The sequence below is a fragment of the Stomoxys calcitrans genome, chromosome 4 (assembly GCF_963082655.1).
Source record: "Stomoxys calcitrans chromosome 4, idStoCalc2.1, whole genome shotgun sequence".
Classification (NCBI taxonomy): domain Eukaryota; kingdom Metazoa; phylum Arthropoda; class Insecta; order Diptera; family Muscidae; genus Stomoxys; species Stomoxys calcitrans.
Genome location: NC_081555.1, coordinates 139,062,179 through 139,077,564, shown reverse-complemented (window position 1 = coordinate 139,077,564; position 15,386 = coordinate 139,062,179). Strand labels below are relative to the sequence as shown.

General features: G+C 35.0%; 1 protein-coding gene across 6 annotated transcripts in view; it reads right to left on the bottom strand.

The window, feature by feature from the left end:
- The window catches only part of LOC106083452 (neurobeachin), a 414,708-nt gene that overhangs the window by 146,930 nt on the left and 252,392 nt on the right, over nt 1-15,386 (bottom strand). For 4 of the 6 annotated variants that reach the window (XM_013246475.2, XM_059367989.1, XM_059367990.1 and 1 more), the window contains exons 7-10: nt 9,838-9,957; nt 9,611-9,757; nt 8,562-9,000; nt 8,351-8,445 (exon numbers count right to left, since the gene is read on the bottom strand). In XM_013246475.2, the coding sequence (XP_013101929.2) occupies nt 8,351-8,445; nt 8,562-9,000; nt 9,611-9,757; nt 9,838-9,957 (801 nt within the window). The remainder of the gene's footprint in view (nt 1-8,350; nt 8,446-8,561; nt 9,001-9,610; nt 9,758-9,837; nt 9,958-15,386) is intronic. The other 2 variants (XM_013246480.2, XM_013246481.2) reach the window with 1 other exon arrangement.

Sequence of the window (15,386 nt, the reverse complement as noted above, 5' to 3'; positions counted from 1 at the left end):
TTTCAGTTAAGCAGGGAAGCCAACCAAACAAATCAAACAAAACTTAACTACTGCCACTACTACAACTAGCAAACAACAAAAACAAACTTAAGAAGACCACAACTATGACAAAGTCCAACATGTTTATAAATATCTATGTACATACTAACAGTCTGTATATACATAAATTTATTACTAAAGTAACTAAGAAGCAAAATCCATAAGCCGATTTAATGGCAGACCAACTACAACTACCGAGGGGCATGATAAAAACAAAGCAAATCAAACATCGACATAAAGGTTGATTGTTCATTTGCATCAGGGCCATCAAGCATGAAGCTTGGAAATGAAGGAAAGACTACCTACAGCAAAAGCCCCAATGAAAGAATTGTGTAAAAGGATTAAATCCTCTTAGGGAATTAAGTCAAGGATTAGGTAAATCAAAGCTAATAAAGCTAATTTCATAAGCAATGCAAAGAAAAAACTCAAAGTCGTCTAATCACAACTGAAGAAGAAAGAGCATATCCTGTTGGCTTTTAAGAAACGGTACTTTTTGCTTTCTATCTAATCCTGAAAACGGTCAAGAGTTTTGAATGGCATTTTTAATTATGCTGACATTCCTAGGGTCAAAGGTGATTTGGGTTGTATAATTAATATTTTAATTGTAGCACTCATACAACCCCATGTACTTAAATTCAACAAAAAGGGAAATTTTTATTTTATTCAAAAACATGAAAATTGTTATTGAAAAGAGGTGGAAGGCTTCTTAATCCGATTTTTGGCACTTAAAAATATAAATAAATATAATAATGAAAGCAAAAATGGTTAGGGTACAAGGATTTCTTATAAAGCCCAACATTTCAATGAAATGTTTCCTAAAAACAAACTTCCACCCAAGAAATACACCAATTTCCCATACATATAAAACGATTGGGACAATGTGGATGTCAGGGAAAGGTATTAAAGCTTAAAATCTGATTGAAAAATTTGGCCCCAATGACATTTTACGCCGATTAGGACAGCATGGAACTCAAATCATTGAAAGTAGATCCAACCAAAAGAAAATGTTTACCAATAAAGATGACGAAGTTATGACGAATCTGATATAAATAGTGACCTTAGGTGTTTCGGCACCGTCGTACCCACAAAAAACTCAATTTAAAAGCTTAAAATCTGATTGAAAAATTTTGGCCCAATGAAAACCACATTTATATCCGATTTCGCTGAAATTTGGAACAGTGAGATGTATTAGGCCATTCGACATCCTTCTTCAATTTGGCTCAGATCGGTCCCGATTTGAATATAGCTGCGATATAGCCGATCTCTCGGCTCATAAAAGGCGCATTTATTGCCCGATTTTGCAAAAATTTGGGACAGTGAGTTGTGTAAGGCCCTTCGACATGTTTTTTCAATTTGGTTCAGATCGGTCCAGACTAGGATATAGCGCATTTATTGTCCGATGTAGCCGAAATTTGGAATAATGTCTAAGATAGGTCCAGATTTGGATATAGCTGCCATAAAGACCGATCTCTCGGTTTAGGATTTTGGGCCCATAAAAGGCGCATTTATTTTCCGATGTCGCCAAATTTGGGACAGTATGTAGTGTTAGACTCTTCGACATCCCTCTTCAATTTGCCTCAGATCGGTCAAGGTTTGGATATAGCTGCCATACAGACCGATCTTTCGATTTAAAGTCTTGGCCTCATAAAAGGCACATTTATAATCCGATTCCGCTGAAACTTGACAAAGTGCTTACGTTAGGCTTTTCGACATCTGTGTCGTATGTGTTTCAGATCGGTCTATATTTGGAAATGGCTGCCAAAAAGACTAATATTTTGTTCTACAAAACTGAACAATGACTAGTACTTAAGAGACCACTCAATGTCCGTGCCGAATTTGTCCAAATAGGTTCATATTTCGATATAGCTGCTATGGGGGCATAAATTAAGAATTTTTCACCGGATTATGACGAAAGGTGGTACCAGATGCACCCGAGGTACCCGAGGTTCGGTGCCCGGCCGAACTTTACGCCTTTTTACTTGTTTATGAGTCTTTCTTCTTTATGTTTTTATACCCTACACCGCTACTGTTGTACAAGGTATTTTAAATTTGTGCATTTGTTTGTAACACCCAGAAGGAAGAGAGTTAGACCCATTGAAAAGTATACCGATCGATTTAGAATCACTTTCTGATTCGATTTAGCTATGTCCGTCTGTCTGTGCGTCTGTGCTTTCGCCTATCCGACTGTCTGTCCTTTTGTTTGTCTGTCCGTCTGTCTGTCTGCCTGTCTGTCCGTCCGTCTGTCTGTCCGTCCGTCTGTCTGTCTGTCTGTCCGTCCGTCTGTCTGTCCTTTTGTTTGTCTGTCCGTCTGTGTGTCTGTCCGTCTGTTTGTCTGTCCGTCTGTCTGTCTGACGTCTGTCTGTCCGTCAGTCTGTTCGTCTGTCTGTCCGTCAGTCTGTCCGTCTGTCTGTCCGCCTGTCTGTGCGCCTATTATTTGGGGGCCGCCATTCCGCAAAACCCCTTCAAAACAGGAATACAGACTGGGCATACAATATGGGATTCAAATGAAAGGTATTTGAAAGTAGGGCAAATGCAACTTTCGCCCATAAAAATTCCGCTAAGGACCGACTGGGTTTTGAATCCTGGCGAGAACATCAGAAAAAAATTTCAGCGCTGATTTTACCCTCCTAATGCTGGCAACATTTGTGAGGTACTTTGCCATGTTAAAACTTCTCTCCAAACAGGTGTTGCATGTTCGGCATGCCGTTCGGACTCGGTTATAAAATGGGGGTCCCTTATCATTGAGCTTAAAATTGAATCGGACTGCACTCATTGATATGTGAGATGTTTGCCCCTGTTGAATGTATAGCACGAAACTTATATCTATTTTTGGGATCAAGTGTCTACTTGGCCGCCCACCCCCAAAACACCTCAGAAGCTCATCCTGGCGCTAAGAGTCTAGGAGCCCGCCTTTGGGAATATTTTGGAAGTGTAGTGCACACCCAGGAATTTGGTTCCCAAATTCATGTTCTACTTCCAAAAACCATTCTTTTGAAGCCCATATTACCATGGCCAAAAATTTTTCTATTCGGGGGTGTTTTTTGTGGTGAGACAGCTTTTAGGCTAGGGTCCGCCTCCTTCCGATATCAACAAATTATATAGCCTATTGCTCATTCCAAACCAACTAACACAATCTGTAAAAATTTCAGATTCAAGAAAGAAGTTAAGAAAGTTCATCGCATGCTTCTCCCACTTAATGGTCAGTCTGAGACGAAGCTCATTTATGGCTTTTATGGTTTTTCAAAATATTCATATAAATTTACATGTAACGTAATAAAAAACAAGTAAAAGCGTACTAAGTTCGGGCAGGCCGAATCTTGGGACCCTACCACCATAGATTTTGCTAAAAATTTTTACAAAATAAATGTAGTTGAGGGGCATAATTTTATTCTACATACCGAACTTCTGTCAAACTAGCAAATATTAAAGCTTCTAGGAACCGAACAAGGCTAATTGAGAGGCCGGTTTAAAAGAGAGCTATATCAGGTTGCAGAATGATATGGAAGTCATAACAAAACACTGCATACAAAATGTCAGCTAAATCCGACAAAAATTACGGCTTGCAAGGGCTCAAGAAGTCAAATCGGGAGAGAGGTTTCTATGGGAGCCATATCAGGTTAAAGATCGATTTGGACCGTACTAAGCACAGTTGTTGAAAGTCGAAACAGAACACTATATGCAAAAGTTGAGCCAAATCGCACAAAAATTGCGGCTTGTAAGGACTCACGAAGTCAAACTGAGAGATCGGCTTATATGGGAGCTATATCAGGTTTTAGACTGATTTGGATCATACTTGACAAAGTTGTTGGAAATCATAACAGAATGCTACATGCAACATTTCAGACAAAAATTGCGGCTTGTAAGGGCTCAAGAAGTCAAATCGGGAGATCGGTTTATATGATAGCTATATCTATATCTGAACCGATATGGTCCGTTTGCAATCCTTAACGACCTACATCAATATGAAGTATGCGTACAAAATTTCAAGCGGCTATCTTTACGCGTTCAAGCGTTATTGTGATTTCGATAGACGGACGGACGGACATGGCTAGTTCGACTCAGAACGGCGAGATGATATATATATATATATATATATATATATATATATATATATATATATATATATATATATATATATATATATATATACACATATATACTATATATATGCTTTATGGGGTCTTAGACATATGTTTCGAAATGTTACAAACTGAATGACTAGATTAATATAACCCGTCAAATGGTGGTGGGTATAAAAACGTCCGTTAAAACGGACACTATGCCCTAATGGGTTAAATTTTGACTAGATCTTTAGTTCTAATTTTTCTATTTCTAAACGCCTTCGACTGGATTCAACTCAATGCCAATTTAGCAAAAATTGTTCCTGCATTCGTGCAAAAATGAACGTATTATTCTATGGCAATCATGTGAGAAACTAGCATCCACTTGATTGGAAAACGTTGGCACAATTTTCATCTCTTCTTCGATGCCCTAAAAGCCATTTGCTTTCATTATTCAAAAATAAGAGGAATATTGTTTTCACACACATCTACATATATGTTTGGAATTTCCACGCCCTAACTAGGATCACATGTATGAAAAGAAAAAGGTGGTTTTCTAAATTCCATCCATAAAAATCCATGAACACCGTTGATGTTTCAATTGATTTAGTTTTTCAATGGTTTACACTCTAATAAATTCGATAATTAAAAAGGAAAAAATTTGTGGAAACGAGAAACCTCTGTAACACAGCACAGCTCAGAGCATTTTCCCTCCCCACAATAGCCACTAAAATAGTTTGGCTATTGGATTTGTTATTTCAGTTTACTGACTTCCTACCAAAAGGTTTCCATCGTTTCCATCAAGTTCGCTAATTGATTTACAATACAATACAGATTTTTTTTAAAAGTGAGGAAAAAAGAAAAAGATTATACGTGGACCCAATACACTGAAAAAAATCATGGGTAGTATGGGTGTATGGAGGAAAAATTCTTTCTATTGAAGAAATATTTTATTGAATAGCAAATAAACATTTGTGGTCCAGACCCTCTAAGAAAACTTTACCAGAAATATGACAAATTTCTGCACTTAAAAAATTTTTACTAACACTAAAGATTTTAAATAAATTTTAGCTTTAAATTCCCTTTTTTATAGTTGTAACTAGGAAGATGTTGTATAAAAAATATGAACAATATTTTTTATACTCTTTTTCCATTCTACGCGGGGTGAGAGAGAGGACAACAGTCCTTTGATATGAGCCTTTGCCAGACCGAGAAAAAAATTGCCATACAGCATAGGGCACAACAAAAACATGAATCACATCATAAAAAAGAAATACCAGTGAATGAAAGAAAAAAAAAATAGAAAGGAAGGAACTTTTTTAAAAATCAAACAAATTTGCATTTAAATTAAAAGTGATTTTATCAAGTGAAGTGGAGGCCATAAAACAAAGTTTACTACTACTCGTTTCGTTTCGTTACGTTTGTTGTTGTTGTTGCTGTATACAAACGTGTAGTGATTCTATGACAGCCTTGCTGTTGCTTGCCACCGAAGCTGATGTCCTTTCTACTCTTCTACTAGCATGTGTGAGTGTGTTTGTGTGTTTGTTTGTGAAATAGGCATGTCTTCCATTTGAAATGGTGGCAATGTTGTCATAGAACAGTGGTAGTGGCAGCCTTTGTAGTGGTCGCTCTTGGTCGCCGTGCTGGCAAATGTTGATTGTATGACCGAAAGCGATAAAATAGTTCAAGACTTCAATAACAATGAACAGAAAAAACGACAAGCAACAACAAAATCAAGCAAAATCCCAGTATAACCAATGCTAAAGAAAAACAAACAAAACAATCAACAAAGGAACGAACCAAAAAAAAACCCTTAATGAAAACATTTGTAGAACATTGTAAAAAAGCAATAAATTAAGACTTAAAATACAGCAAAAAAAAAAAAAAACAAAACATAGATAAAATCCACAGAAGGAGAAAAAGGATCAGTGATTGGACTGGGGCAGAGGGGGGCGTTGTTGTCAATAAAATGTATTCAAGGATAGAAAATTGCATTTTAGGTTGTTGAAACTAATAAAACAAATTTTAGCGAGCTTCTCAAAATAAGAATAAATTTAAAAAATTGCAATTAAAACTTAGTAAAAAAAAACAATTATTTAAAAAAAATACGAAATTATTTTTATGGTATCAAATATTAATTCAAAGAATTTTAAAATTAACCTTTTGACATTATATTGTTTAGAATTCTAACCAGTAAATTCGTTCTAAATTCGGCCGGGCCGAACCTTATATACCCTCCACCATGGATCGCATTTGTCGAGTTCTTTGCGCGGTATCTCTTTTTAGGCAAACAAAGAATATTGAATATGAACTGTTATGCTATTGGAGATATAGCAGGTTATAGTCCGATTCGGACCATAAATGAATTAAATGCTGAACATTTTATATCAGTCCATTCGGATAAGAAATGCTTCTTATAGTGGCTCAGAAATCAAAATCGGGAGATCGGTTTACAGGGGAGCTGTATTAAGCTATAGATCCATTCAGACCATATTCGACACGAATGTTGAAGTTCATGAGAGAAGCCGTTGTGCAAAATTTCTGCCAAATCGGATGAGAATTGCGCCCTCTACAGGCTCAAGAAGTCAAAATCCCAGATCGGTTTATATGGCAGCTATATCAGCTTATGTACCGATTTGAGCCATACTTAACACAGTTATTGGAAGTAATGACAAAACACCTCATGCAAAATTTCAGCCAAATCGGATGAGAATTGCGCCCTCTAGCGACTCAAAAAATCAAGACCCATGATCGGTTTATATGGCAGCTATATCAAAACATGGACCGATTTGAACCATACTTAGCACAATTCTTGGAAGCCATTACGAATATCGCCTTGCAAAATTTCAGTCAAATCGGACAAGAATTGTGCCCTCTAGAGGCTCAAGAAGTCAAAACCAAAGATCGGTTTATATAACAGCTATATCAAAACATGGACCGATTTGGCCCATTTACAATCCCAACAGACCTACACTAATAAAAATATTTATTCAAAATTTCAAGCGCTTAGTTTTACTCCTTCGAAGTTAGCGTGCTTTCGACAGACAGACGGACGGGGAGACGTACGGACATGGCAAGATCGACTTAAAATGTCATGGCGATTAAAAATTTATGTACTTTATGGGGTCTTAGACGCATATTTCGAGGTGTTACAAACAGAATGACGAAATTAGTGTACCTATGGTAGAGAGTACAAATATTAATTTTATTTTATTTTAATTTATTTTATTTTTCTTTTATTTTATTTTATTTTATTTTAATTTATTTTATTTTTATTTTATTTTATTTTATTTTATTTTATTTTATTTTATTTTATTTTATTTTATTTTATTTTATTTTATTTTATTTTATTTTATTTTACTTTATTTTATTTTATTTTATTTTATTTTATTTTATTTTATTTTATTTTATTTTATTTTATTTTATTTTATTTTATTTTATTTTATTTTATTTTATTTTATTTTATTTTATTTTATTTTATTTTATTTTATTTTATTTTATTTTATTTTATTTTATTTTATTTTATTTTATTTTATTTTATTTTATTTTATTTTATTTTATTTTATTTTATTTTATTTTATTTTATTTTATTTTATTTTATTTTATTTTATTTTATTTTATTTTATTTTATTTTATTTTATTTTATTTTATTTTATTTTATTTTATTTTATTTTATTTTATTTTATTTTATTTTATTTTATTTTATTTTATTTTATTTTATTTTATTTTATTTTATTTTATTTTATTTTATTTTATTTTATTTTATTTTATTTTATTTTATTTTATTTTATTTTATTTTATTTTATTTTATTTTATTTTATTTTATTTTATTTTATTTTATTTTATTTTATTTTATTTTATTTTATTTTATTTTATTTTATTTTATTTTATTTTATTTTATTTTATTTTATTTTATTTTATTTTATTTTATTTTATTTTATTTTATTTTAGTTTCTTTTATTTTATTTTATTTTATTTTATATTATTTTATTTTATTTTATTTTATTTTATTTTATTTTATTTATTTTTTTTTATTTTATTTTATTTCATTTTTTTTTTTAATTTATTTATTTTATTTTATTTTATTTTATACAATTTTATTTTATTTTATACTATTTTATTTTATTTTTTTATGTTTTATTTTAATTTTTAGTTTATTTCATTTTTTTTTTTTTATTTTAGTTTTTTTTATTTTCCTATTAAATTAAAATTATGATAAAAAAAATTTTAATAAAAAAAAATAAGCTTACATATTTTAATTGTTCGATTTCTTCCGTATCTCCTCCGAATGCTCTCAGATATTCCAAATTGGACAGAGAAGAGGATGATATACGTCTCAAATGATCTAAAACAAAAAACATAAACAACCAAAAAAAGAACCCAAAGAAGCAATAAAAGAAAAAAATTAAAGAATTATTTAAAAAAATCATAAAACATAAAATGGCAAATCATAATAAATACCAAATGAAGAAGCAGAACCAATAGGTATATGACTCAAGGAGTCGGTGATTTTAGTGCCATCACTACCACCGGTTGTGTTGGTGTCCGATGGGGCATTGTTGTTGGCCGTCGATGTGCCCGAGGCCGTGTTATCAGCCGCTGTAGAATCGGCCCCAGCTCCCGCAACATTCCCACCCCCACTACTACTTCCAGATAGGGCCTGCAACACTGCATTTGCATTGGCATTGCGAGCTGCCAGAACAGCTCGAATTTTGGCAAATGCTGCTTGTAAGTCCAATTTCTCATCTGACCAGTCAATGGACTGGGCTTCCTGCTCAGCCAGCAGTATGGCGGCAGTACGCTGAGTGGGAGGTTGATTTAGTGTTGATGACAGTTGACTCACCCTCTTATGATTGTCCGGCAGGTTCAGATAGCACTCATTATCGAAGCGAAACTGCGACTGCACGATTCGATGGCCAAGAAGTGAAGAGGCAACAGCATAGGGTCATATGATGTTTGTTGTTGGTTAATGGCAGCGTGGTTTGTTGAGCGGTGGCGGTGGTGGTTGTTAATAATTTTGTTTGCATTTTGGCAAAAAAATAAATTAAGAGCAGGACAAAAAAATTTACACGCACACACACGCATATGAACACACACACATAGAAATACAAACGCATTGAAGTTATTTTCGCATTTTTGGCGGTGTTGAAATATTTTCAGCGTATTTTTTTTCAATAATTTTTTTGGTTTAAACATTGGTGATGGTGATTGGTTGTTTTGACATATAAAAGATAGAAAGAGAAAAAAGTGCAAGAAAAAACAGATATAATTTTTTGTTACAATGTTAGTTGGTAATTTGATTTTTTTAGGTTATAATCAAAAATTATAAAAATAAAATTCAAATCATAACAAAATTTTTTTGATAAGTTAGAAATGGGTGTAAAGTTTGGTGAAACTTCTTTTTACACATGATTTTAAATGATAAAAAATCATAATTTTAAAATTTACATCAAAGATAGGATCTGAACTAGTTTTGCGTTTTTATTTAATAAAAAAGAATTACAGCTTACCTTATAGCCGGGCCCCAGGCGATGCATGGCACAGATTTGTTGGGTGGTCAGGGCTTCGCTAAAAAGGTATATGGCCGACATTTGACCACAAAAGACACGTTCTTCATCTAATTCGGGTGTTGCTCCAATATAGCATTTATCGAATGGCTGTAGGGATAAGAAATTGAAAAAAAGTTGTAAATTTTCTTATTGAGGCACGGGAAGTGGACGTTTTTGTTGTAACTTACATCGTTTGTTGACACAAACCAAGCCATTTCGGTACTGGACGCTAATTGTCCATTTACGAGGCACTTTATTTCGCTTTTTGTCCAGCGATTGTAAATATACACGATGGCAATCATGTACCACTAGAAGAAAAAAAAAAGAAGGAAATAAAGAGATGTGAGTAAAGAATTTCAAAGAATTTCATTTAATAAATATAACAAGTAAAAGCGTGCCAAGTTCGGCCGGCCGAATCTTGGGAACCCGCCATCAAGGATTCTGCTAAAATATGGGAGCTATATCAGGTTAGAGACGGATTTAAACCGTACTTGGCACAGTTGTTGGAAGTCATAACAGAATACTATGTGCAAACTTTCAGCCAAATCGGACAAAAATTGCGGCATCCAGGGGCTCAAGAATCCAAACAGGGAAATCAGTTTATATGGGAGCTACATCACGTTATAGAGGGATATAAACCGTACTTGGCATAGTTGTTGGAAGTCATAACAGAATACTAAGTGCAAAATTTCAGCCAAATCGGACAAAAATTGCGGCTTCCAGGGGTCCAAGACGCCGAATCGGGCGATCGGTTTATATGGGAGCTATATCCAAATTCCATGGCATGAATATAAGGGAGAAAGTGGCACAAGGCACGACAAAAGGGGGCATTTTATCGCCACTACCATGGGTGACCACCATAAATGACCTATTACGAATGCTGACTGAGGAGGGATTTGGACCCGTCTGCTACGCAGAAGATGTTATAATACTTCAAAGGGGTAAGGATCCAAACGAGCTATGCAGCAAGGCCGAAAGGGTCTTACATATGGCATATGACTGGGCTAGCCCCAGAGGTCTCAATGTTAACCCAGAGAAGACTGAAATATGCCTGTTCACGAGGAAGACGGAGGTGGGCCAATTTAACGCACCACGTTTCCTCAATAAGACGATTTCGATATCTAACAAGGTCAAATACTTGGGTGTGATCTTGGACAGGAAACTGAATTGGAAGTGTCACATTCTTGAGCGTACTGAGAAGGCTCACAGATATTGGGCACTATGAAGACGGGCCGTAAGCTCGAAATGGGGCCTGAATCCTAGGATAGTCCACTGGCTCTACAAGAGCGCGTTTAGACCAATACTTACTTACGCCTCAGTAGTTTGGTGGACTGCAACTAAGGACCATACAACAGGTTCAGAGAACATGTTGTCTTGACAGATTAAGTGTGAGGCAGCCACTGCGGGTATGAGACTTAAGGCGATGGGAGAATGGATTAAGGATGGGAGCAGCTCATACCATCGCGGTATAATCGAGGCGATGATAAGAGACCTGGAAGGACTGCCTGACCATAATACGGTCCTGCAGGGGAAAACCTGGCCGATCACGGAATGCGTGAAGTGGTGTGGTGCTAACGTGAGGACGTTCGACCGCTATCGGCTTCTCGATTATCTTTGTTCGTTTCCAAGAAGGTTTGAATTTTGCTGCCTTGACAGAAGTTGGGTATGTAGAATAAAATTATGCCCTTCAACTAAATTTAGTTTGTATAAATTTTTAGTAGATTCCATGGTAGTGGGTTCCCAAGTTTCGTCCGAATTGTTTTTTTTTTTTATGAAACTAAATTTTTTAATGGTTTTGTTTGATACAAAATCAAACAAATGGAATTTGTTTTTTTGTTTTTATATATAAAAAAAAACATATAAAAAATAAATATATAAAATTGTTCGAAGAAAAATTCACCACAAAGTTTGATATGTTAGCTCTATCAAATGCGTTTTAAAACATTTCAAGTAGTCAATCTTTGGCAACATTGCCCATATTTATACCCTACACAACTACTGTGGTACAGGGTATTAAAACTTAGTGCATTTGTTTGTAACACCCAGAAGGAAGAAAAATAGACCCATTGATAAGTATACCGATCGACTCAGAATCACATCCTGGTTAGAGTTAGTAATGTTCGTCTGTCTGTCTGTCCGTCTGTCCATACATGGTACAAGTTGCAGTTTCTTTCCCGATTGTCTTAAAATTTGGAACATCATGTTTCTCGGTCTAGAGACGAATCATGAAACATGAAATTGGAAAAAATCGGTTCAGATTTGGATATAGCTTCCATATATATGTTCGTCCGATTATCAGTAATTGTGCAATACAATGGCCGTTTGTTAACCGATTCGCTCGAAATTTAGCAGGAAGGATTTTCTTTTGACACTCAACATTAGCAAGTATATTTATTGACCAATCTTGCCAAAATTTAGCACAACGCTTTCCTCGACTACCACAATATCTGAGAAGTTTGCTCCAAATAGGTTTATATTTAGATATAGCTCCAATATATATGTTCGTCTGATTATGAGAAATATTGCAATAAAGTGCTCAATTTTTAATCGTTTCTATCGAAATTTGGCAAGAAGGATTTTCTTATGATTCTCGACATTGAATTCATAGAAATCGGTTCAGATTTAGATATAGCTGCCATATGTGTATTTCGACTGATTTTCACTTCTAAAGTCACTGCAAGCAAATTTATTGACCAATTTTGGCAAAATATTGCACAACGCTTTTCTTGATCACTACCACAATATCTGAGAAGTTTGCATTTAGATATAGCTCCCACATATATGTTCATCAGATTTTGAGAAATATTGCATTAAAGTTGTCATCTGTTAGCCGATTCTCTCGTAATTTGGTAGGAAGAATTTTATAGAAATCGGTTTAGATTTAGATTTAGCTGCCATATATGTATTTCGCCTGATTTCCGCCGAATTCCATCAAATTTGATTCAGAATTAAACATAGCTCCCACATTGTGCTTATAGGGTAAGTGTAGGGTATTCTACAGTCGGCACCGCCCGACACATGCCCTTCCTTACTGGTTTTCACTTATAAATTTCTTTAAAGTCCCTTCCGCTTTAAATTCGTTTCGAAAAATTTTAATTGTTTTCTCATTAGCAATCAACCGCATTTAATTTACGCTAATTAAGTTTATTTAGAAAATTTCTCAAAAATAAATTTCAAGTACTTGGCAATTACCAAAAAGTCCATTCAAGCATAAATAAGCATTTGAGGAATATTTAATCATCCATCTCATTTCAGATTGAAATTCACAGAAGAACGAACCTCCCTTCAATTTATCATCCATTGAATGATTAAGGTCTAAGCCGAAGTGTGCCTTTGCTTTTAAATTTGTTTAACAGCCATGTTAAACACAATATCCTACTTTGCTTCGGGCAGTATGGCAATAGCCTGGGTTAGTTATGTTAGCAAGTTTAACAAAACGGAACTACTTAAAAATTCACGTTTAAATTTTACCAGCTCAATATAATGGCTGCGTAGAATAACTTTGTAAAAGTGGTACGAAAAAAAGGATTTTAACCACCAATGAGAATTGTAAACGGTCAGCGAGGAGGTTTAGAAGGACGAATAAAAAATTTATTTTGTGAAGACTTTCGTCGATGTGCTAGTTATATTAGATTTCTTCCTCTCTAAGATACTGTAAATCGCAATTTGTAATATAAGTACGAAGCGAACCCAGACTCTCGCACGATATTAGGATATACAGGCTCTTCAGGGATTATATGTCTATAAAGCCGGCGTTAAGCTCGTTTAAGTTTTCAATGATGATTTTCATTCCTAGAGCCACTACAAGCGCATTTATTGAGTTCTTTCTGCACCGACTTCTATCAAATTCACCAGTAATGTCAAGACTCAAAAGAGACTCTCTAGTGTCGAATTTCATGAGAATCGGTTAAAAAGTGGCGATACTATTGCAGTATTAGTCCAAATCGGACTTACATATGTATGGGAGCTATATCCAAATCTGAACCGATTATTTGCAATTTCAATAGGCTTCATCTCTAGGCCAAAAAAGATGCCCGTGTCAAATTTTAAGACGATGGGATGAAAATAGCAAACTATACTTTGTACACAAATTAATATGGACAAACAGACGGATGGACATATCCAGATCCTGAGTCAATCGGTATAATTTTCAATGACCCTGACCCTCTTGTATCTTCAAATTTCACTAAGATACAATATTAATAAAAATTGCAATGCTATTCGAGCCATGTCAGGTTATGTACCGTTTCGGACCATACTTGGTTTGAATGTTGGAGACCATAGTAGATGTCATTGTGCACAATGTCAGCCAAATCGGAATAGAATTGCGCCCAATATAGGCTCAAGAAGTAATATCAGGAAATCGGTTTATATCACAATATAGAACGATTTAGACCATATTTGGCACGCACGTTGAAGGTCATAGGAGAACTTGTTTTACAAAATTTTAGCTAACTTCGACAAAAATTGCGCTCTGTATAGAAGTATATTCGGGAGATCATTTTATATGGGAGCTATATCAGGTTATGAACCGATTTCAATCATTCTTGGTATAGTAGTGGGAAATCAAACAAGTAAAAAGGCGTTAAGTTCGGCCGAGCCGAACTTTGGATACCCACCACCTCGGAAATATACGTGAACCACCTTTCATTAAAATCCGGTGAAAATTGTATACCTTCTGTCCCATAGCAGTTATATCAAAATATGTTTCGATTTGGACCAAATACTTATAAGTAAAAGTCATTGTTCAATTGTGTATAACAAAATATTGTTCTTTTAAGTAGCCTTATCTAAAAATAAACCGATCTGAGCTACATACGACACGGATTTCGAAAAGCCTAACATAAGTCACTGTCCCAAATTTCAGTGAAATCGGATTATAAATGCGCCTTTTATGAGGCCAAAACTTTAAATCGAGATATCGGTCTATATGGCAGCTATATCCAAATCTGAACCGATTTGAGCCAAGTTTCAGAAAAATGTCGAACTGCCTAACTCAACTCACTATCCCAAATTTCGGCGAAATCGGGCAATAAATGCGCCTTTTATGGACCCAAAACCTAAAACCGAGAGATCGGTCTATATGGCAGCTATATTCAAATCTGGACTGATCTGGGCCATATTGCAGAAGGAAGTCGAAGGGCTTAACCTAACTCACTGTCCAGTATTTCGGCGACATCGGACAATAAATGCACCTTTTATGCGCCCAAAACCTTAAAACGAAAGATCGGTCTATATGGCAACTATATCCAAATCTGGACCGATCTGTGTCATAATGCAGAAATATGTCAAGGGGCTCAACTTAACTCACTGTCCCACATTTCGGCGACATCAGATAACAAATGCTCCTTTTATGGGCCTAAGACCCCAAATCGGAGGATCGGTCTATATGGCAGCTATATCCAAATCTGGACCGATCTAAGCCAAATTAAAGAAATATGTCGAAGGATCTTACACACCTCACTGTCCCAAATTTCAGCAAAATCGGATAATAAATGTGGCTTTTATGGGCCTGAGACCCTAAATCGGAGGATGGGTCTTTATGGCAGCTATATCCAAATCTGGACCGAACTGAGCCAAATTAAAGAAAGATGTCGAAGGATCTAACACAATTCTCTCTAGTAAATTTCAGCAAAATCGGATAATAAATGTGGTTTTCATAGGCCTAAGACCCTAAATCAGAGGATGGGTGTATATGGCAGCTATGTCCAAATCTGGACCGATCTAAGCCAAATTG